At 49.4% G+C, this 20,555-nt stretch overlaps 2 protein-coding genes across 3 annotated transcripts in view; one reads left to right on the top strand and one right to left on the bottom strand.

Annotated features, from left to right (window-relative positions):
- Positions 1-19,289, top strand: part of PPP2R5D (protein phosphatase 2 regulatory subunit B'delta) — a 27,242-nt gene extending 7,953 nt beyond the window's left edge. For both annotated transcript variants that reach the window (XM_042031883.1, XM_042031882.1), the window contains exons 4-16: positions 474-673; positions 1,067-1,177; positions 2,542-2,634; positions 3,095-3,225; positions 3,337-3,396; positions 4,076-4,184; positions 5,053-5,106; positions 7,866-8,036; positions 10,011-10,138; positions 12,869-12,970; positions 15,431-15,503; positions 15,971-16,087; positions 16,433-19,289. In XM_042031883.1, the coding sequence (XP_041887817.1) occupies positions 474-673; positions 1,067-1,177; positions 2,542-2,634; positions 3,095-3,225; positions 3,337-3,396; positions 4,076-4,184; positions 5,053-5,106; positions 7,866-8,036; positions 10,011-10,138; positions 12,869-12,970; positions 15,431-15,503; positions 15,971-16,087; positions 16,433-16,570 (1,487 nt within the window). In that variant the 3' untranslated portion in view covers positions 16,571-19,289. The remainder of the gene's footprint in view (positions 1-473; positions 674-1,066; positions 1,178-2,541; positions 2,635-3,094; positions 3,226-3,336; positions 3,397-4,075; positions 4,185-5,052; positions 5,107-7,865; positions 8,037-10,010; positions 10,139-12,868; positions 12,971-15,430; positions 15,504-15,970; positions 16,088-16,432) is intronic.
- MEA1 (male-enhanced antigen 1) lies at positions 19,168-20,555 on the bottom strand. Its single transcript, XM_042031893.1, has 3 exons — positions 20,113-20,555; positions 19,919-20,033; positions 19,168-19,852 (listed from the first exon to the last, which is right to left on the bottom strand). Exons 1-3 carry the CDS (start codon positions 20,464-20,466, stop codon positions 19,689-19,691), a joined length of 633 nt encoding a protein of 210 aa, XP_041887827.1. The 5' UTR covers positions 20,467-20,555; the 3' UTR covers positions 19,168-19,688.

Below are 20,555 nucleotides of genomic sequence, written 5' to 3'. Positions count from 1 at the left end.
TGTATCAGAAAGAGAATCTGTTAATGTACAGCTCCTGCAACCCTGGCCCCTCTCTTCTGCCCTATTCTCTGGGAGGAGGGTCAGGCTACAGTGTGTGCTGCCCAGCTCCCTTTGTGTCTCTGTGGTGCAGGACGTGGCTGTCACTGGTCTGTGATGGGAGCTGGTTGAGTTCCTTTTTCAGTGTACTCTGTACAGGGAGGAAAGAGATCAGTGCTTATCAGGTTAGAAACTGCTACCATGTTTGAAATCCACTCATGGGATAGTTGGTTCAGAGGCCCTGCAGTCTCTCTGGCTCCTTTGTCCCATGTCCATTGCAGGGATAACACTGCCTCTCCCTCTTCACCACCAACAATTCAAGGGGAATGTGACGGGGGAGGGGGAAACCACAGGGAGCAAACCACAGTGATACCTGGGGAAACCAGGAGGATGTTCTGCCTGGCTCCAAGGACAGATGTCCCTGCTTTCTCTGACAGATGCTCCTCCACACGAACGAGAAGAGCTTTTCATCCAGAAGCTGCGGCAGTGCTGTGTTCTTTTTGACTTCATCTCTGACCCCCTCAGTGACCTGAAGTTCAAGGAGGTGAAGCGAGCAGGTCTCAATGAGATGGTGGAATACATCACACACAACCGTGATGTCGTCACCGAGGCCATCTATCCTGAAGCTGTTATCATGGTAGGGCATGGAGCCAGTGTTTGTGTGGCTTGTGTGCCAAAGAAATAGGGAAGTGTGGGAGGAGGAGGGGATAGGGATTTGTCAGAGAGGAGTGTGACCCCAGTCCTACCCATTCCTTGTCTACCCACCTCCAGAAAGAGAAGTGTGTGTAGAGGTGGTGGTAGTGACAGTGCCTGCTGTGGGGAGAGGTGGAAGCTCTTGTCTCTGGCAGAGATGGCACTTGGGGGAGGAAGTCCTGTGCAGACTGTAACCCTACAGCCTGCAGGAAGGGATCAGTGTGTGGGCACAGCTGTGACAAATCACAATGTGTTGCACTGCAGTGAAGGATTTGCTATGTGGAGGACCATCATGAGGTGTCAGAATGTCATTCATGCACTCTGTCACTCACTTCAGTTTTCAGTGAACCTCTTCCGGACACTCCCACCATCGTCCAATCCCACAGGAGCAGAGTTTGACCCTGAAGAAGATGAGCCTACATTAGAGGCTGCCTGGCCACACCTTCAGGTGAGGAGGGGTGGGGAATATAGGTCTGGTGAATTTATCTCCAGGAAGTCGAGAGTCCATGTGGAGCTGGAGCCTGCCAGCCCTGCCACTGCTGCTTCACCAGCCTGCGAGGGTTCCTGCGGAAAGACCAGGCCTGCCACCCAGGGGTCAGAGGTGGCTCTTAGGCAGTGCAGGAAGCAAGGGTGTCCTGGGAACTGGCTGATGCCTGTGTGCAACATTCACTTGCAGATGGCCTTAAGACAGACTGGGTGAAAAGGGTTAGGAAAGTGACAGTGAGCATGGTTTAGCAGAGCTCAGCAGTACAAGTCAGGAGGAAAGCTCCAGGCACTTGCACAGGGATGTGTTGTCAAGCAGACAAAGGCAGAAAACGGGGCAGGTACTGCAGAATGAAGCAGAAAATACAGAGAAGAAATAAGGTGTCATTCTGCAGCACTGGTTAATCACTTCTCACTGCTGCAGTTGACATAGGCATGCGAGCGTTGATAGAAACACTGTGTCCTCAGCACCAGAGTGCTATGAATGCTAGGCAGCATTTGTTTCTAAGAATTGAGTCAGCAGCCAGCATGGATTTGTGGCAACTGAATGCTGAGCTTTTTGTTCAGCACCTCAGTTTTTTTTTTACTGCTGTCCTTGGCAGGTAGGCCCTACCTGTGGGTGCACGGTCCTATCATTCCTTCAATCCCAAAGTCAGGCCTTTCAAATGCATCAATCTTGTTTGGCCTAGTGGCCCCTCAGAACCACTAGGAGGGATGGATGAGAGTGGACTCATCCCTCTCAGAGAACAGCAGGACCAGAAGTTGATGTTTCAGCACTGACAGCCTTCTTAAAGCAAGCTGCCCTTTGTTTTCCAAGTGGGACACAGCATGCAGTTCTCCTGGCCTGGTGAGGCCAAGCCAACCTTGAGTCAGTACCCAGGAGGCAGAGGACACTGCATGTTTTCCTGGGGTCCATTTCATTTCTCTGCTCTTCTGTTGTTCCTTGGCATGTCTCAAGGGCATCCAGTGAGTCTGAGCCTTTGCCGTCTCTGGAGGTTTCTGTTCTCTGTAGAGATATGTGCTGAAGATGTGAGAAGAGTTTCCCAGGCCTAGTGTCTTAATCTGAGTAGGTGGGTGTTATCTTTGGAGGGACCTGAGGTGATGAGGTCTCATGCAGATTTGGATAGTTACGTGCCACCAGAGACCCCTGCCCATTAAAGCAAGGGCAGCTGAGTTGATCTGGGTAAGGAAACACTGGGGTTTTTGCTCCTGTTCAGGCTTCCCAGCCTTTCCCTGAATCCTTAAGGAGAAGGAAAACATAAAATCTGAAGTAAACACTGGTGAGAGGACAGGGGGATTTCTAAGTAATCTCTCCTTTTTCCCCCACAGCTGGTGTATGAGTTCTTCCTCAGGTTCCTGGAATCACCTGACTTTCAACCAAATGTAGCCAAGAAATATATTGACCAGAAGTTTGTGCTCTCTGTAAGTAATTGCTGCCCCTGCCACTGTGCACCACCTTTGTGAAGGACATGCAGCAGATTTTGGTGCTTGATGATGTGACTTCTCTGTATTTGTTTTGAATGAGCAGACAGAATTTTCTGTGCAGGGCAAGACTGTGTGCGAGCTGTAGTCACTGGAACTCATAACTCATTGTATAGGTGGAGAGGGGCACAGGGGCCTTGCAGGGGAAATCTGGGGACGTGCAGCTTTGTAGAAAGTGCAGGCCATTACTGTGTTTCTGAAGGTGAGAGAAGTGATGATGGTTCCAGCTTGTGACTAGGAGGTCACGTGTTTCAGGGAAATGACCACTGTGCTCAGGGTGCTGAAGGCATCACTTGACTGAAAGAGCTGTTTTTGCCAAGCATGAGCAGTGCCTGGTGTTGGTGGTAGCTTTGCTCAGACAGGCAGTATGCAGGCACTGACTGAATTTCTCTCCTCACAGCTGCTGGATCTCTTTGACAGTGAAGACCCCAGAGAACGAGACTTCCTAAAGACTATTCTGCACAGGATCTATGGGAAGTTCCTGGGTCTGAGAGCATATGTGAGGAGGCAGATCAATAACATATTTTACAGGTGAGGTCTTTCTTAGTACCATTTAGACTCCCTGTCTCCAGCATTTTTCCTTCATCTTGCTTATCAAACTGTATCCAGCATTTGGCAATGACCTCTCATCCTTCTCTTTAGGTTTATCTATGAAACAGAACACCACAATGGGATTGCAGAGCTACTGGAGATCCTGGGAAGGTAAGGCCACTTTTGCAAGTCCCAGAGGACCCATAATGAGTGAGGCCTCCCAGCCCAGTGTGCTGTGTGAACAGGCAGTGCCTTCCTTCAGCAGTCCTTGCAGGAGGCACCTCTTCCAGAGAATCTCAGTCTGACAGAGCATAAACTAAAGTACTCTCCAGCCTGCTGATAAATACAGTGGTAGCCTTCTCCTCCCCAGATCTATCTCCTGTTCTTTTGAGTTTGAGTCCAGTCACACTTGCTATCTTGCCTCAGCAGGCAGTAAAAGAGAAGAGCTCCTCACAGCTCTGAGAAGCCTTAGCAATGGGCAGCCTTCTCCCGGGTTTCAGCTTCCCTTCTGTTTGTGGCCTTGTTATTCTGCCACCCTCCTCTTTTGTAAAGCAAAATACTCAAGCAATGAGCTGCTTCAGTGCTGGCCTTCCCCAGAGGTTGTGCCTAAGTGTGTGTGGGCTCAGCCTGGCACAGGACAGAGCAGAGTCCAGGCTCCATCAGAGGCTTTTCCCTGTGGTGTCTGCCAAGAACACTCTCGCTGAGCACGTTGTGCAGGCTGGGCTGCAGCAACCATGCTTTTGGGGGATGCTTCCTCAAGGGGCTGGTGAGAGCTAGTATGTGTTGTGAGGTGAGAGACACTGTATTTCTCCTGGGTAAAAACTTTAACAAGATTCTTGTTTCTTCTCAGCATAATCAATGGATTTGCTTTGCCTCTGAAGGAAGAGCACAAGATGTTTCTCATCAGAGTCTTGTTACCACTGCACAAAGTGAAGTCTCTCAGTGTGTACCATCCACAGGTGAGAAGTGCTTCAAGTTCCCGGGGCAGATTGGGATTTTGCAAAAGCTTATAGCTATTATAAGCTCTATATATTTATATTAGTTTCTAAGCTAATTGTTTATAGCTATTCACCAGGCCACATTACTGCATTTTACAGAGTTCTTGCTGTGAGGTGTTTTGGGCTCTGCACTAGTCCCATACTGTAGTGGTTGTCCTATTCTTGTGGTGTCTGGGCCTGTGCCACTGGATGATAGGAGGGTATCCTGACATTTCCCCCTGTCGTAATGCTGTGGCTTGCTTTGTCTTTCTGTGCTGGAAGCTTGTGAAATATTGGGGGCCTGCTGAAATCAGAGAGGGAAATTTCCTAGCTGCAGTCATCAGCTTGTGCATGTGGTGTATCAGCTGTTAGTCACCACTGAGATATGTGGAGAAGTTGGTGTGCTAGTCTGCTAGATTGGTTTAGAGATTAATTTCTTCCAATTTTGAGTACATAACAGAAGACTAAAGAAGATCACAACTTGGGATAGGAAGTGAAAAAATATGGGTACTCAGTAGAGATGTCTGTTCTCTCAGCCCTGTTTCTATGGGGCAGGGCTTTGTGTCAGTCAGGTTTGTTCCTCCCCATTGCGTGCAGCTGTGCTTGCATCTGAATGTATCGGCTGTGGACTGCTCTGGGTGACTGAAGTTTTATCCTTTAAATTGCACAAATGTCCCGAGCTCAGGCCCTGCCTGCTTGGTCTTAAAGCCTTCACTTGCCATCAGAAAACTGGATTTGTTTAGAGCTGCAACATAATGGGCATGATGTTACTTCCAGTCTAGTGGATGGGGCACTTTAATCTCAGGTACACTTGAGGAAGCTCTAATCTTGCCATGTGTTTTTCCTGCAGCTGGCGTACTGTGTTGTACAGTTCTTGGAGAAAGACAGCAGCTTGACAGAGCCAGTGAGTAACCTTGCTTCACTTCTGTGTGATAGTCAAGTCCCAAAACGCTTCACAGCTTCCTTAGAACAGCCTTTTTTCACCCTTTCTGTAAAGAAGCTGGGAATCAGTGGTATTGTTTACTGGGTTTGCCTGGCTCCCTGTGGACAGAAGGGGCTGTACTGCTCATGTGCAAGCCTTTAGCATGCTCTCCTGGAAGCTTCAGGAAGGTGGACTGTAGTCTTCCTTTGTGCTTCAGATCTTGGTGTAGCAGAAGGAACAGGATACCAAGCTGTTCTTCCAGGGCAGAGCTTCTGGCTAATGAGAAGTGCTGCAGAGACAAAATATATGACCATCTGGTAGAACCAGAGCTTGTGGGAGCCTTGAAATAGTAAGAGTCCCCTCCACACTGCTGGAGTTGGCTGCAGAATTGTAGGGATGAGGTTAGGAACCTGGGACACGAGGTCTTAAGCGTGCTGCTGTTCCTTCATGAAAGTATTCTCCTTCCAGCCTTAGCATCAGTTTGCTACCTTCATAGAAATAAGTCACATTGTAGACACATTTGCCTTCAGGATATAGTGCTGGGGAACAGCAGATTCTAAGATGTGAGCAGTGTCGATGGAGACCTCACATATTTTAGTTACTGGCTGCACGGACCTGCGGTGTTAACCAGGCTAAGTGCCAGCTTGGCAGAGGGTGCAAGAAGGAGACAAGTGTTTCTCCACCCACTGCAGGCCAGGAAATGTCTTCTACAGAGCTGAGCTTCACAGGCTCAAAACAGCAGATGGGCAGAGAACACATACTTCTGTCACTGTAGCAGGGAGCACCAAAAGTGTGAGTGTTTTAATGAGTAATGCTGGCTGAGGTCGTTCTGTTCTCTGGCTGAAATGTGTGTGCTCATGGTGAGCCTGCCTGTGCTGGGTAGAAGCTGGTCAGCTGTTGTCAGCTTTCTGGCTCCACAGCTCTGACATCAGCAGTGCTGAAGCAGACCTCCTAGTTTTCCTTTAAATATGGGTCCTCCATTTCCTTTGTTCCCAAAAGCCTGCTCTGAAACAAGCTGCATAAAGTAGCTTCCTGGTAATGTTGAGTGCTTCCTGTGGCGGACATCCAGTCCAACAGCCTCCTGCCAAAGCACCTCCTAGGGTGAGGGAGAAGAAAGAAATAGAGATCTGTCAATATTTCCAGGATTCACTTTGCATTATCTTATTCAGATAATAAAGCTCCACAGCTCATCACTGTTTCCTGGATAACAGTTTAGTGGCCCCTGGATTACAGACCCAGGTCTGGTTTGGTGCTTGTAGAAAGCAGTGGAATGACCCAATTTCATTACCTTCAGTGGGTGTTGTGTCTCAACCAGACATACCAAGGCCATATTGCCACACCTTGTGTTCTGTTGAAGCACCTTGCTTGTGAAGGTTTTGAATAGACCCCCAAGATGACTGGTGTTACTGAAGTGTGGAAGAATTACAGGGTTTGTGCATCAGCAAGAGTCTGAATGCACCGGGACATGTTACCAGCAGTGCTGGAAGGAGGCCAGATTACTCCCTGGGTCCACACTTGCCTCAAATGGGCCTTCCAGCAGCTTGCTCAGCAAGGCTTGACATGGTAGCTCTTGCCTTAACAGCAGTCTGAAAGACTGCCAGGTGAGCAAGGCCTCAGATGTGCTCGGTATTAGCAAACACAGACTCCACACACCTCACACCACCTTAGTTGTAGGTGAAATTGCTTCTGAGTCACTGAAGCTAACTCTTACCTGAATGGCAGACATGAGTAATGACAAACACAGGGATAATGAACTGCTGGCTTCTCAAGCCTTGAGTTGGCAGAAACATAATGCTCAGATATCTCTAATCCTGCTGTTGCATTGCCCACTACTGTCCCTCTGCTGCTCTGAACTTCCTCTCAAGTGCTGGCTTTAGGATCAGGTAGATGAAATACAGAGGTTTGAAAGGGCAGCCCCTATGGCCAGCTGTGTGTAACTCTAGTGTCCACAGAGTAAACATTTCTTCTTCCAACAGAGTGAAGATCTGCAGCATCTTGAATCCTGCCTTTGCAGTGTCTAGAAGCAGATGGGTAGGACAGGAAGCAGTATTAAAAATTAATAAATGAAATCTAGTGAGATATAGCCCTTCTCTATCTTGTAAGCAGGATTTTACTCAGCCAGAAGTTGCATCTGTGTTGTGGTATTTAATTATAACTATTAGATGTCAACTCCATAAACTTGTCTGCTCCATTCTGGAGTCTGTTTGGACTTCAAGTCTCCACAAAGTCTTGCAAGAATGAGTTCCATAATCCAGCTACTTCTATGTAAAGTAAAATTTCCTTTCTTTGTCCCAAACCCATCCGTTGCATTATTTTTTCGGTGCTCCCCAGTATTCAAGCTCTGTAGTCTTTTGAATAATAACTCTTCAGAGACCTTCTCCATAGCATTTCCAATTTTATTAGTTGATCTTCCATGGTTACTTTGCACTGTCTGCCAGCTGCTGTCCAGTCCAGTTTCACCCTTCTGTGTTAAGCTGTGTTTGGGGATATAAAGTGATTCTAAGCTTTGTGCTTGTAATATGAAATCATAGCAGCCTAGGCAGAGCTGTTGCCATGAGTGTAACTTGGCAGAGTTTGGGCTTTTGTCTTCTTTCTTCCCTGGTCACCCACCCTGGCTTTCTGAGAAAATCTGTTGCATTACTTCCTCCCCTCTGCTGTTGTGACTAGACACTTAAAAATGTATTTTGCAGCTGGTGTTAACTTTGAGCTTCTAACACTGTCTCTGTACTCTTCCCACTCAGGTGATTGTGGGCTTGCTGAAGTTCTGGCCAAAAACTCACAGTCCCAAAGAGGTGATGTTTTTAAATGAGCTGGAGGAGATCCTGGACGTGATTGAGCCATCAGAGTTTGTGAAAGTTATGGAGCCCTTGTTCAGGCAGTTGGCCAAATGTGTTTCCAGCCCACACTTCCAGGTAAATTACAGCTCAGGGAGGGGATAGAGCATTGACTTGTGATCCACTTGGCATGTGAGGGTAACACCACAGTTTTTGGGCTTGTACTTGGCACGTGGAGGTGTGACCAGGGTGAGTATTGGGGTGACATGTGGTGGGAAGCAGTGAGAATCGTCACCACAACCACAGGGTGAGCTCATCCAAAGAGAAAACAGAGTGGATCAGCACAGCCTCTCCTGCTGCTCTGTGCTGTTCAGCACCAGGTATTGCAGCAGGCTGGGGCTGGAGCACAGGTGCTTTGCCACCTCCTGTTTTGGCTAGCAAGGACAGAGGAGATCCATCCAGGGTCACCCTGTTGAAGTAAAACCAAACACTCTGCAGTGTTGGAGGGAGGCCAACCAAAGAGACTGTGCAGGAAAGGTCCTTTGTTTTATTCTGGCATAGGTAGTAAAGAGTGATGTATACTGGAGAAGTGCTGGAGTCTGCTTCTTCCTTGTTTCCACTGAAGGGAAACTGGTTGTAGTAGCTAGCTAATATAATCTCTGTGGATGGTAGTCTTAAGGAATAAAATGTACAGGGAGGTAGGACCTGCTAGTAGCTCCTAGCAAGTGTTCTTGCCTCACTGTTTTAGAGTGCCCAGGAAGAAGACAGCTTGCTGGGGAAACACATGGTTGACCCAGGTATAGGTGGAGTGTTAAAGAAGAAGTGACACAGCCATCTCCCAAGTGAGAGTGACTGCACAGTGAGGCAGGCTGGCTTCAGTCCATCTTTTAGTATAGAGAGGTAAAAATGTCGTGTGTTTACAAGCCAAAAATAAGGTCAGTCTAGGTAACACATGTATTATGTAAAAAATCAGTTTCCTTTAAAGGACTAGAGGAGCATGATGGAAACCAGCTGGACATGGATTACTGGTGTGGTGATGGGAACCAAAGGACTAATGTGACCTTTGGGTGTGGAGGGAACTACCAGAGGGAGCTAAGGAGCTTGAATAAAGTAGGGTAAAGGCTGGAGGAGACACATCCTGTACTTGATAGCAGCCCTCATCAGCTGCCAAACTCTGAAGAACAATACGGAGAAACCCGGAGAAGCTGCAAACACTTTACAGCCTAAGAAAATTAATTCCAAAGGTGTCCCATATGGTCAGGCTGAACAGTCTACAGCTTGTCTGAAGAGCAAAATTAGGAATCGACTTCTTGGTGAGTCTGAGCACCTTGGTGGGAATGAGTTTCCTCTGAGTGGATTGTGTGTTAATCTAGCAGAAAAAGGCTTAACCAGATCTTGAAAACCAAAAGCTAGGTAAGCGAAAACAAAGTGAGTTTCATTTCATTTACTTGTGTGGAACAATATGTTAAGGGGATATAGCAAATTCTGCACTACCTGAAATATAAAACTGAGTCTCTTTTCCTAGGTTTTTAAGCCATTCTCAAGCCAGCACTAAATGCAGAAATTAGCCTGCATTATCTGTCACTGTGTGCAAACCTGTTAGACTTGTTTGTCTTGTTAGAGCAGGATGGCTGCCCCAAGATTTTCCATATTTTCACCCTTACTAAATCAAGGGCTTGAATTGTGGGACTGGTGACTGAAGCATGATTCAAAGCCCTGAGAGACACTGTTGTGGGAAAGCCAGGGAGGAATGGAACTTCAGAGAGGACAGTCTGAGGAAAGGCTTGGAGCTAATCTGAATTAGCTACCTGGAGTAGATGACATTACTGTTGTCAAGTGCTGTGTAAAGGGTGTTGGAGTCATCCTTATACTGACAGTAGGCTTGTCCATTCAAGACCATGGGGTTTTTCTCAGAAAAGTGTGAAGTGTCTAGCAGAGGCTAAGGCAAAGAAGGCTGGGCAGGAGGGATGAATGGCCTCATAGAAGTTCATGAAGGTCACCCCTGTGCTATGGGGAAGCATGTGGGCTCCTTGGCTGGGTGGTGGCTTCCTTGTGCACCACAGGTGTTACTGGAAGGAGCCTCTTCAAGGATGGCTTTCTCTCCTGCTGCAGGTGGCAGAGCGAGCGCTGTACTATTGGAACAATGAATATATCATGAGCCTGATCAGCGATAATGCAGCCAAAATCCTCCCAATCATGTTTCCAGCACTCTACAAGAACTCCAAGAGTCACTGGAACAAGTAGGTCTTCCCCCATGCTCTGACACTTGCTGGATTTTTTGACCCACTGGCAATCTTGAAGCACGCTGCTGCAGTGCAACAATGCGTGGTGCTTGGTGGCACCAGTTGCTGAGACGGGGGTTGGTGGTGGTATCAGGGTGTATCATGGAAAAGGGAGATTTCCTCAACCCTCGGCGTTTAATTTGTCTGTCAGCACCCCAGGAGCACCAAGACCCTTGTGCCCAACCAGTCTGCCAGTGTCCCATTAAGGGGACCCTTCACTGAGCAGTCCTACTGGGTCAGTTCAACTGACTTATTCAGGGAAGTATGCCAACGGCATGAGAGACACCTCTCAGCAGGTCTTCGAGTTTATTTGATTATGTTCCCTGCTGCTGGTGACTGCCAGTGCCTGGGAAGGACTCACACTGACAGTTTGTGGAATAACACTCCTTATTTACAGAAAACTGTGACAGGTTAAGGTTCAAGGACTGCCAGTCATAGTATCTGACTGCAAAAATGTATTCAGAGCAATTCACAGAGAAGCTCTAATTCCCAGTAGAAGTATCCAATGTGTACGGAGTGTTTCTTACCCATGGGGGAAGAAGATGGGTTCAGCCTGTTCAGTGATCCCAGTAGTTAGGATGGAGTCTTCCCTAGCTTACCCCTATTCTCAGTTTACTTTTATGCTATGTCTTTATGTTTAGGTGGAGCTTGAGTGACTCTTAGTCATACATGCCTTTATTGCTGATTGGTGTAACATTCTCTCAACTTTGCTCTCAGAGGTGCCGTCAATAAACTACAGAGTGCATGCCCCATGAGGGGTGGTCATACCCTGGGGTGGGTGACTTTGGAAAGGGGATGTGTGTTAATACAGTTGTGTTACAACGAACCACATTTATCGGAGGAGGGTGATTTCGCCACAGTTCCTGGCTCAGCCACCAGACTCCTCCTATCTCCCTTGGCTGACAGGCCCTGTGCAGTTTATCAGCTGCAAAGCTCCATCGAGTTCCCCTCCCTGCCACGACTTCAAGGGAACTTGGCCGTGGTGTTTCCACTCCGTTCCACCCTCCGTTCCATCCCACTCTGCAGGGGCTCTGGCTGCAGGCTGTGTGTGTGGGGAACCATCCTGGAGGAGGCTTTGAGCATGCCAGCAGCATTCCATCCAGGGACCAGCAGCTGCATTTTACCCTACAATTCCTGTACTGTTACTGTTTCTGTTTGGAGGTGAATGTAACTTCTCAGTGTCCTCTAGTTTTACCCCCAGCCATCTCTCCACAGCATGGAAAAGGGCCACAGCAGACCAGAGTGGCTTGCTTCTGCAAGAGTTGAGGCACTTGCAGTTGCCAGCCTTGGGGCCATTGAGTCTACACAGAGTTTGATACCTGCCTGACAGTAATGTTGTCAGTCTCTCAGAAGTGTGCAGTAGATGTTCCATCTGACTTCTGGCTCCTTGTTAACTAATGTCCCACCCTTATGTTCTCCGTGACCAGAGAACTTGGCTAATGCAGTGCCCAACTCCTTGAGTACAGGAAAAACAGAGAAAGCAGAACTAACTGGGCAGCTGTCCATGTCAAATATTGTCCCCTGTGTCTGATTCCTAGATACTTCTTTGTTTTATGGTTCTCTTATCAACTTCCTTCCTTCTGACTTCTTCTCCATTTAATTCCTTACCTGGTTAATTCAAATTTAATTAATTTAATTGAACACACTTCCTTTAATGAATTAGCTAAAAATTAATTCTGGGGAGACTGGACAAGTCCAGAGCTCAGAAAAGGACTTTATGTTCTTGTCTGAAACCCCTCACCAGTTCTGTGTCCTTACAGCAGCCAAGATTCATGATTCTGCTGTTTCTGTCTTTCCTGGTCTGCTGCCCAGTGGTATCACAGAAGAAGTCCTGAAAGTGTTTTCCTCTTATTTCTGCTTGTCTTTGTTTTGGCAATAGCCACATCTTCTCAGGGCAGGTTGAGTACCTCAGATTCTCCTCTTCCTTCCCATAGTTCATCTACTTGGTCAGACAGCCTGCTTAACTGCAGCAGGGTTGCCTCTCTCTTCCATAGTCCATTTGTAGAGCTGGTAGAGACACAGAGCTTAGTCTGCTGAGTCTCATCTTTTGCCTGTGGGTCAGGTATTTCAGAGACAGCTTCAACACTTGTTTTTATTCCCCAGGAGATTCTTTGTCCCAAAGGGGGCTCACACGCAGTGCAACCTGTCCATAAATCACTGGCACAGAGTCGACTTGTCTTTTGTGATATTCTGTGTGCTGGTTTCCATCTCTTTGGGGCTGCTGCCTGTCTGTGTTTTGGGCAGCTCAGCAATGAAGCTCATGACCAAATACTGGCAGCTCAAAAAAGTCGTTGTGTATATGTGGTGTGAACAGTGGGAGGCACTAAAGCCCCCTTGAAAACAGCCCTGAACAGGCCCCTAGCATCCCCTAGCATCCTTCATTTTCCACTTCTATCTACAAGAAATGAACACATGAATGTGTAGTTTTGCACTCATTAATCTGACCACAGCAGACCTGTCCCAGGGTCTTTTCTTTCTTCTCCATCTGTTTCTCCCTGTTGTATAGTTCCTGCTCTGTTTGTTGAGGGGGTTTTGCCTTGGTAAGAGCTGGGATTGTGTGAGAATATTTTGTCACATCACCATAGAATGAGTTGCTGCTGCTGTCACCTTTTGTCTGTGCTGCTGGTGCCAACTTGGGTCTAAAACCTGCCCACCGTGACTTGTCCTCCTTTCCTCATTTCTTTGCAGGACAATTCATGGGCTGATCTACAATGCACTGAAGCTCTTCATGGAGATGAACCAAAAGCTTTTTGATGACTGCACACAGCAATACAAGGCAGAGAAGCAGAAGTGAGTAAGAGGTTTTTGCCAAGTAACTCGAGCTCATCCTAAAGTCTCCTTGGGGTACAGTAACAGATGGTAGATGCCAATAGGCAGAAGGGAAATGGAAAGGTGGTAAGTAATTCTGTCAAAAAGTAGGCTTCCTTAGCCATAGCTATGAGTAGGGATGAGGTGTGCCCTGATAAAAACCCTTTCAGTCCTGCTGAAGCAGGTAGCCTAGAAAAGAGTGACTGAGTTTGCTGAGTCATGAGGAAACAGATTGCCATGTAGAGGATACTGAGCTTTGCTCTGTCTTGGAAATATTTACCAGTTCATAAATGTTGTAGTAATGTCAGTAGAATCCTATTGCTTTAGAAAGAGTGAAGAGTTTTGCAGTGGGCGTAATGCATCTTTCATGCCACAGGATGCTTTCAATTTTCCAGTGATAAAGATGGAATAATTCCTGCAATTTCAAAGAGCGAATGGTGGGGATAAAATCTGAGCTCAGCAAGTACCTGTGCCATGATGCTGTAAAGAGGAAAGAACTCCACTTTTTCTGCTGCCTTGTGCTGATTTTGGTGCTTCTATGGCTTGCCTTGGTGAGCTGAGTCAGTCCAGTAAGCTAGAAGGAAACTTCTTTTTTTTTTTTTTGGTCTATTTTCTGCTGACTTAGTGACATAAAATAGTGGTCCTCATTCCTGGATGATCCAGGGCTGCCGGGGAGAGCAGAGCTAATCCTTGCTGGGAGCAGGGAACTCTGGGGTACATTCTGTTGTTTTGTGGAGAAGAAGTAAATAACTTGATAATAAGTAATAAGTTGATATATGAATGAGAACAGATGGGTAACCTGCTTATGGAGAAATTAAGGTTTTTTTAGGATCTGAAATGGGAGCAAGCAAGATTTCTTTTTTTCCCATTCTAGGGCGTTTGTGAAGCCCACAAATATCTTCACATGTATTTTAAGTCACAGTGACAGCACATTTCCTACAAGATCTACCTAGTGTTTCCATCAGGAGCTTTCTCTCCCTGTTTAGCTGCTGACCTGCTGAAGGTGACTCTTCCCAGCACTGGTGTGTGACTGATGGAGAATTGTTCTGAAAAAGCTCAACAAAACAGCTCAGAGCTGTTCAATAAAAGGATGGGTAGTGCTGCAGTTTTCTGCTCTGTTCTGCCTCTGTGCCTAATTAGGCTTCAGAAAGCCTTGTGCTGTGAGCTAGAAAACAGCATGTATGGGAAGGATTGCAAACAAACTCAGCAAATAGGAAATGGGGCAAAGGAGAGAGCTTGTACTGTTAGGCTGCAGCCAGATGTTGAGAGGCTTGAGTATGGCTTAGCCTGATTTTTAATTAGTTAACAAGCCTACAAGTGACATGCCAGCTCAGGCCTGTCACTGCTGCACCCCCAGCTGTGCAGCCACAGCCAGGGTGGTCATGAGGGACAGACTCTGCAGGGACATGTGGCAAGGCTGTCTCTCTGCTGTTCAGTGCAAATGGACTGACTGCACCTTTCTCCCCAGACATCTTGAAACTGTTTGGTTTATCAGAATCGTTTAGAAAAGCAGTGAGAAAGTTGGGGCAGATAGTGTCTTGTCCTGAATGGGTTATTCATTTGGGGCATTTTGGGGTTGGTTTGTTGGAGGTTTTTTTGTGACCCAGTGTTTTCTGGTGGAGTAATCTGCTGCTTGAAACCTTGGCAGCTTCATTCTCATTCTTGGCCTACATGACTTTCAAGAGTGTGATGTGATTACAGAGTATAAGAACTTCCTTAACATGGATAGATAGGGCACTGGAAAGACCAGTAGCTGGGATGAAAGTCATGTAGTTAAAATAATAGAAATAAAGCAGAGATTTTGGTGCAGATGTTCAAAATGTAGAAGAGAATAACAAGGGATGGTGAGTGCTCATCTCTGTTTGCAAGGAACATTCACTGTCCTGGGATTTATAAGTGGCCCTGCTGAATGGTCACTTCAGATGTGTGCCAAAATCTGTGCCAAGTTCAAGAGCTGTGCCTGGGGTGTTTGGGCAGCTCTTTGGTGTGTTATGGTTAGAGAGAGAAGGAACAGTGGGCAGCAGAACCCCAGCTCTATTGGACATGACAGTTTGTCCCTCTGCATCTGTGGGGCACCAGGAGAATGTGTGTTTGAAATCCAGACTGGTTTCATGGCTTTACCCCAGAAACCAGACACTCTGCTCTACTCCTGGCAGCACAAAGCCAGGGCAGAAGTACCTGTGCAGCCCACTGTTGCCAGCCTGTGCTCTGAGGTGAGCCAGGAGCATGTCTGCCTACCCTCTGCTAGTTGCAGTGTGTCCCCTCTTCTTGCTTTATCTCACCTGTAGATTTAGAATTAGATGGAATTAGGGGTCTCCGAATGACAGGGCAGCTCTTCCCCTTGCCTGCACTTCTCTGCTGTCTCTTGCTTTTGTCATCCTGTGAATGAAAGCTGCGCTTTCCCCAGCAGTTCACACTTGGTCTTGCTCTCTCTCTCTGCAGGGGAAGGTTCAGGATGAAGGAACGAGAAGAAATGTGGCAGAAAATAGAGGAGCTGGCTCGGCTGAACCCCCAGGTGAGTGACAACAGGACCTAGGATGAATGAGGCAAGAGTGTGCTGGGGGTCTTGACCTGCTTCCTCAGCCCACAAGAGCAGGCTTTAGCACTTAATCTCAGTCCTGCAGGCACTGCTGCAGCAGTGGTCTGTCTCTCCCAAAAAACAGTGTCCTGGGTCCTGGGAATGTTGGCAGTGTTTTATCATCCTGTCCCTCTGTAGAGCTGACCTCTAAGTACTGCCTTACAGAGAGCATGTACGTGTTTATGGACCATGCTCTCAACTGCAGCTGCACATGCAGCATGCTATGAATCAGAGGGCACAGGGGACGAGAGGATACTCCTTCCCTGCCTGTGTCCCTGCTGCTGCCTTTGCGGGGGCCAGAGAGGGCAGCTGGAAGAACTGTGCCATGCTGTGTTAGCGTGCTGGGGGAGAAGGCTTGGTGTTGGATGGAGTGCTGACTCTGGAGCTGTCTGTGTTGTCTGCAGTACCCCATGTATTATGCACCTCTACCCTTGCCTTCTGTGTGCTGTATGGAAACGGAGACCCCGACTGCAGAGGACATACAGCTACTGAAGAAAACGGTGGAGACTGAGGCTGTGCAGGTACGTAGGTGACTCAAGTCCTTCACAGTTGCTCCCAGTCCAGCCAGAACATCAGCATAGGCAGAAATGGCTCTTTCCAGATGTTCTGAAGGTAAATGCCACTACTCTCATCCCTGATCATTAAGAGATCAACCTGTAGTCTGAAGAGTGGAGTTTATCTAACCTTCTCACTCTGGAAAAAGTACCAGTGTGACTTTCTTGTGTCCTTTTGGTCTGTGTGTGGCGCTCAGCCTGTTCTGGAGCATGCTGCAGTGCCACCCAGCATATCCTAGAGCAATTGGAGTCAGAGGCTGAAGGCATGAAGGGGTTTGCTACTGATTCCTGACTCCTTTGATTTGTTTGTAGATGCTGAAAGACATTAAGAAGGACAAAGTCTTGCTGCGCCGGAAATCTGAGCTTCCACAGGACGTCTACACTATAAAAGCCTTGGAGGCCCACAAGAGAGCAGAAGAGTTTCTCACCTCAAGCCAGGAGGCTCTCTGACAGGCTCAGGAGCTGGCCCAGGAAGCTCTGCCCCATCCCTTTCCTCCAGGGGTCATGGAAATGCACTCAGTTCTCATGTATAAGTAAGGAATGAACATGGTGAGCTGTGCCTGTCCTCCACTCCATCTGCATACCTCCAGGGTAGATCTGGTTTTATGTTATTAACTTGTATCTCACCACTGTCGTGTCCTCCTGCTTCTTCTCCGTCCTCCTGCTTTTCCACCTTGGCTGTGCAGGCATGAAGGGAGCCCGCCTCACCTCTGCTTGTATCAGTCCAGGCAGGACTCACTTCACTGTGAGCTGCCACCTGATTCTTACTCTGCCAGGAGTAAGAGACTGCCACGTGTGGCTCGGTGTGCTGCTCCAAACTCCAAGTGCCCATCTCCGCCACACCTGCCCCTGTGCTGCCTGTGCAGCTGATCCCTGACATGGTCAGAGGCCAGGCTGAGCTTGGGGCAGAAGCAGTTTGTGAAGGCTCTGCTGCCTCTCCGCCCTGCCTTAGGGTGCAGCTCCACAGCTGAAGGGTCTTATGTACAGCGGAGGAAATGTTTACTTCCACCTTTCTTTTGCTACAAGCCCGTTGTCCTGTTCCCCTGTCAGTGGAGTGGGGGTTCAGTGCTTTGCCACCCCCAGTAAAGCTGGGTGCAAGCACTACATACTATTGCAGTCCTCCCTTTAGAGCATCCTTAGAAGCTCTCTTGTGAGAAAGTGAATTCCTTCTGCTGTTTGTGTTGGTCCGTGCTGACTCATCTCCTTCCCGATGTCTCGGGTTAATTGTGGGCCCAGAATTAACTTCCCGCTTTGTAGCCGATGTCAGCCACTGACTTCTACTTTCTTCCTCTACCTGCTCAATTAAAATATTCCTGCAGCTCTCCCTTTGTCTCTGTATCCCATCCTTAGCTCTTCAGAGCCAGGGTTTCTAGGAAGCTTGTGCTGCTAGTCATTTCCACAAGCTAGTGGAAGCAATGGATACACCTTGTGGGGCGTGGCTGAGTGTTCAGTTGTCTCCTCATTATTATCAATGGCTAAGCACTACTGCTGAATTGCTCCTGTGGGTGCTCTGAGCACAGTCCACCTCTCCTGTGATGTTGGCATCCGCTGTGGCCCGAGGCCCTCGTTACTTATCACATGGTGCATCAGGGACTCGTGCTAACTTAGCATTTAGAGACACTTGCTGATAGCTTGTGCAGCACTTGGGTGCTACTGTGATCCAGCTTTCACCCCCGTTGTTTGTGGTGCAGATCTAGTGCCAGGCCAAGGTGCCACCACAGAGGCTGGTTTGTCATAGGGAAGGGAGTCCTTGCTTCCTACCTGCTGCACCTGCTTTCTTGGCACATAAGCTGAAGTGGGTTTGCAGTAGTGCAGGGAGCTTATGGGGTTGGTGCTAGCCTGACATTGCTTTGCAGCAGCATGGGATGTTGTAGAAGGTTCTGCTGTATCTGCTTGTCCTCACCAGTAAACCATTCCCAGGTCAGAGGATCACCCCCTCTAATCTTTCTGCTGGTGTGCAGCACATCTTTCCTCCAACCCCAAAGAGGCTGTTTTGACCTGTGTATCCTGCATCCCTGCCCCATGTAGCTCTCTCCAGGCTCAGCCCTCACCAGGAATGCCACCATCTCTTGGGAGGAGCTGGCGAGCGCATGTGTGAGATCCCCCCAGTCACGCAGGACCCCACCTCCCCTCCGCCTCGCGCAACGGGCCAGTTCATCAGGAGACTTCAGAAACACCTCAGGGAGGTTATTGCTTATTTTGAACATTAGTCTGAGCTCATGATCAGCTGCCAATAAATTACCTCACACCTGGCACAGCATGTGGACATGCACCGGGTGGTGCCGAAGGCGCCAGAGCAGCGCAGCGGAAAGAGGGCTGCCAGGCTCAGGCTGGGCAGGAGGCTCCTTCCTGTTTCAGTACAGGCTCTCCAACCGGCTGCTTAGCATTGTGCTCTAAGCCAAGACCTCATTTTTAGATTGCTGCAGCATGGTGTGCCCTCACTTGAGCCTGCTTGCTGCTGAGCAGTGGCTGCCTTTCGCTGCTGTGGGCTGCTCTGCCTGCGGAGGGAACAGAATCTTGTGGTGTGCAGAGGCTGGCACTGTCCTGCAGATGATCCGTCTCTGCTGGCAGCCCCTGACCCTGGCCAGAGGAATGGTGCTGGGGTTGCGCTGTGTGCAGGGGCAGGATTGTAACACATCATGATTACGTGCTGTACAGCTTTGATGTTCCCATAGCTTTTTGTGTCTTGTTTTGGGTCAGGGAACTTAGGCTTAGTACCTTCACATCATCCTTTGTTTGCTGCCTATTCATTCCAGTGTCCTGGACACCTCAGAAGGGGACCATGTGAGACAGGGGGGAGTGTGCTCACCCTCTCACCACATGTACTGCTCAAAGGCAGACCTGTGTCTGCCACGCTACAGCTGCCCCTTGCTCAGTACTTGGTTTTTAGCATTAGTGCTGCTCATTTCTGCCTACGCCTTTCCCCACGTCAGCCAAATGGACAGAACTGGAGCTGCCTCTTCCACTCCACCTGGCTTGCTCCTCCCGAGGGAAAAAGCAAAACTACTGCATTCACACCCTGGACACAAGTATTAAGCTGCTTACAGTTCATATGTACATATGGTGTACTTTATTTTCAGTAGAGCATTACATAGTATGAAAGTGTTGGATTTTGTACAGATGTCCCTGTATGTACAGAACTAAATAAAACCAATCTCTTGGAATGACACATCTTGCTCCACCTCTTGTATTCCAACACACAGGCCCTATTCTGACAGGAGGGGCCCTAGCCTGGAGAGTGACATCTCTGGTACTGTCAGCATGGGGACAAGTCCAGTGTTTGTCCTGAGGGAATCTGGGCAAAGCCAGCCAAGCCCCATCGCCCCACATGCATGGAAACTAATCTACCTTCTCAGAGGTAGAGGAAGCCAACACCGGGTCATCACATTGACTTACGCACCAGCCAGAACCAAGAAAAAGGAGGGGGAAGGAAAATCAGACAATGTCAGTGGGACAAACGGGAAGGTTGATACTGGCAAGTCCTGTCAGCACCTGGCTCGGAGGCAGTGGGTGCTTCCAGGGTGGAGGGAGGGCTGGGGTTTGCAGCCCCTGTGCCGCAGCTTAGCCCTCAATTCCACTGAGGCCGGGGGCCGCCGAGGCTCTGCCGGGCCTGCAGCGTGCGCTGCACCACGTCCTTCCACTGCTCCTCCGAGATCTGGCTGGCCCAGGCAGGGATGCCCAGGGTGGGCAGCTTCACGCTGGCCATCGTCCTCTTCACCAGCTCCACATGCTCTGGGAACAGAGAGGCCGTGAGACCGCGGCAGAGCCCCGGGAGGGTGCTGCCGGAGACGCGGTTACCTGCATCCATGGGGATGGAGCTGTGGCTGCTCTGAGCCGTGGCGCCTTCCGCTGCCTCCTCCTCATTCTCCTCCTCGCTGTCCACCGGCGGGTCGGGCAGGTGCAGCCTCAGCATCTGCGGAGAAAGGCGGGCAGCGGGGGTCGGGACCGCGGGCGCCCATAACCCCGGCCCGGCGGGAGGCGCTGGGCGGTACCTGCAGCCTCTCCTGCAGGCCGGGGCCCGCGTCGCCCAGGCCCTGCTCCGGTTCCTGGCTCAGCGGCTGATACAAGTACCCGCCGCCTTCCTCCTCTTCCTCCTCCTCCTCCTCCTCATCGCCGCTCCACCCCGCCGCGCCCTCAGGGCCCTCCGGCGGCCCGGGCTCCCGGGGACATACGCGCTCGGGGCCCATGCTCCGCACCACCGCCATGCACCGGGCGCGGCGCCGAGGAGGTGCCGCCGCCGCCGCCCGGAACCGCCACGGCCGCCGCGGGGCACTGTGGGTGTTGTAGTCCCGAAGCGGGACCCGGGCGCGGCTGGCGGTGCCGCCGGCACGAGCCGCCGGTGCCATCGAGTGTCGCCATCGAGTGTCGCCATCTCGGTCTGGGCCGCGGCTGGAGCAGCGCGCCGGGGCCGGGCCCGAGCGGGGCGGGGAACTCA

This window comes from Corvus kubaryi, unplaced genomic scaffold (assembly GCF_017639235.1).
Source record: "Corvus kubaryi isolate FWS band 111438036 unplaced genomic scaffold, C.kubaryi_AGA036_p1.0 37347, whole genome shotgun sequence".
Taxonomy (NCBI): domain Eukaryota; kingdom Metazoa; phylum Chordata; class Aves; order Passeriformes; family Corvidae; genus Corvus; species Corvus kubaryi.
Note: the sequence above shows the minus strand (reverse complement) of the source record. Positions and strands in the feature narration are given on the sequence as shown.

Bases quoted from the DNA above. Each gene is read 5' to 3' on its own strand.
- MEA1 (XM_042031893.1), bottom strand. From the start codon at position 20,466: ATGGCACCGGCGGCTCGTGCCGGCGGCACCGCCAGCCGCGCCCGGGTC. The intron at 20,034-20,112 runs GTACCGCCCAGC...CTTTCTCCGCAG, and splicing joins GCCTGCAGGAGAGGCTGCAG to ATGCTGAGGCTGCACCTGCC. The intron at 19,853-19,918 runs GTAACCGCGTCT...CTCTGTTCCCAG, and splicing joins CTCCATCCCCATGGATGCAG to AGCATGTGGAGCTGGTGAAG.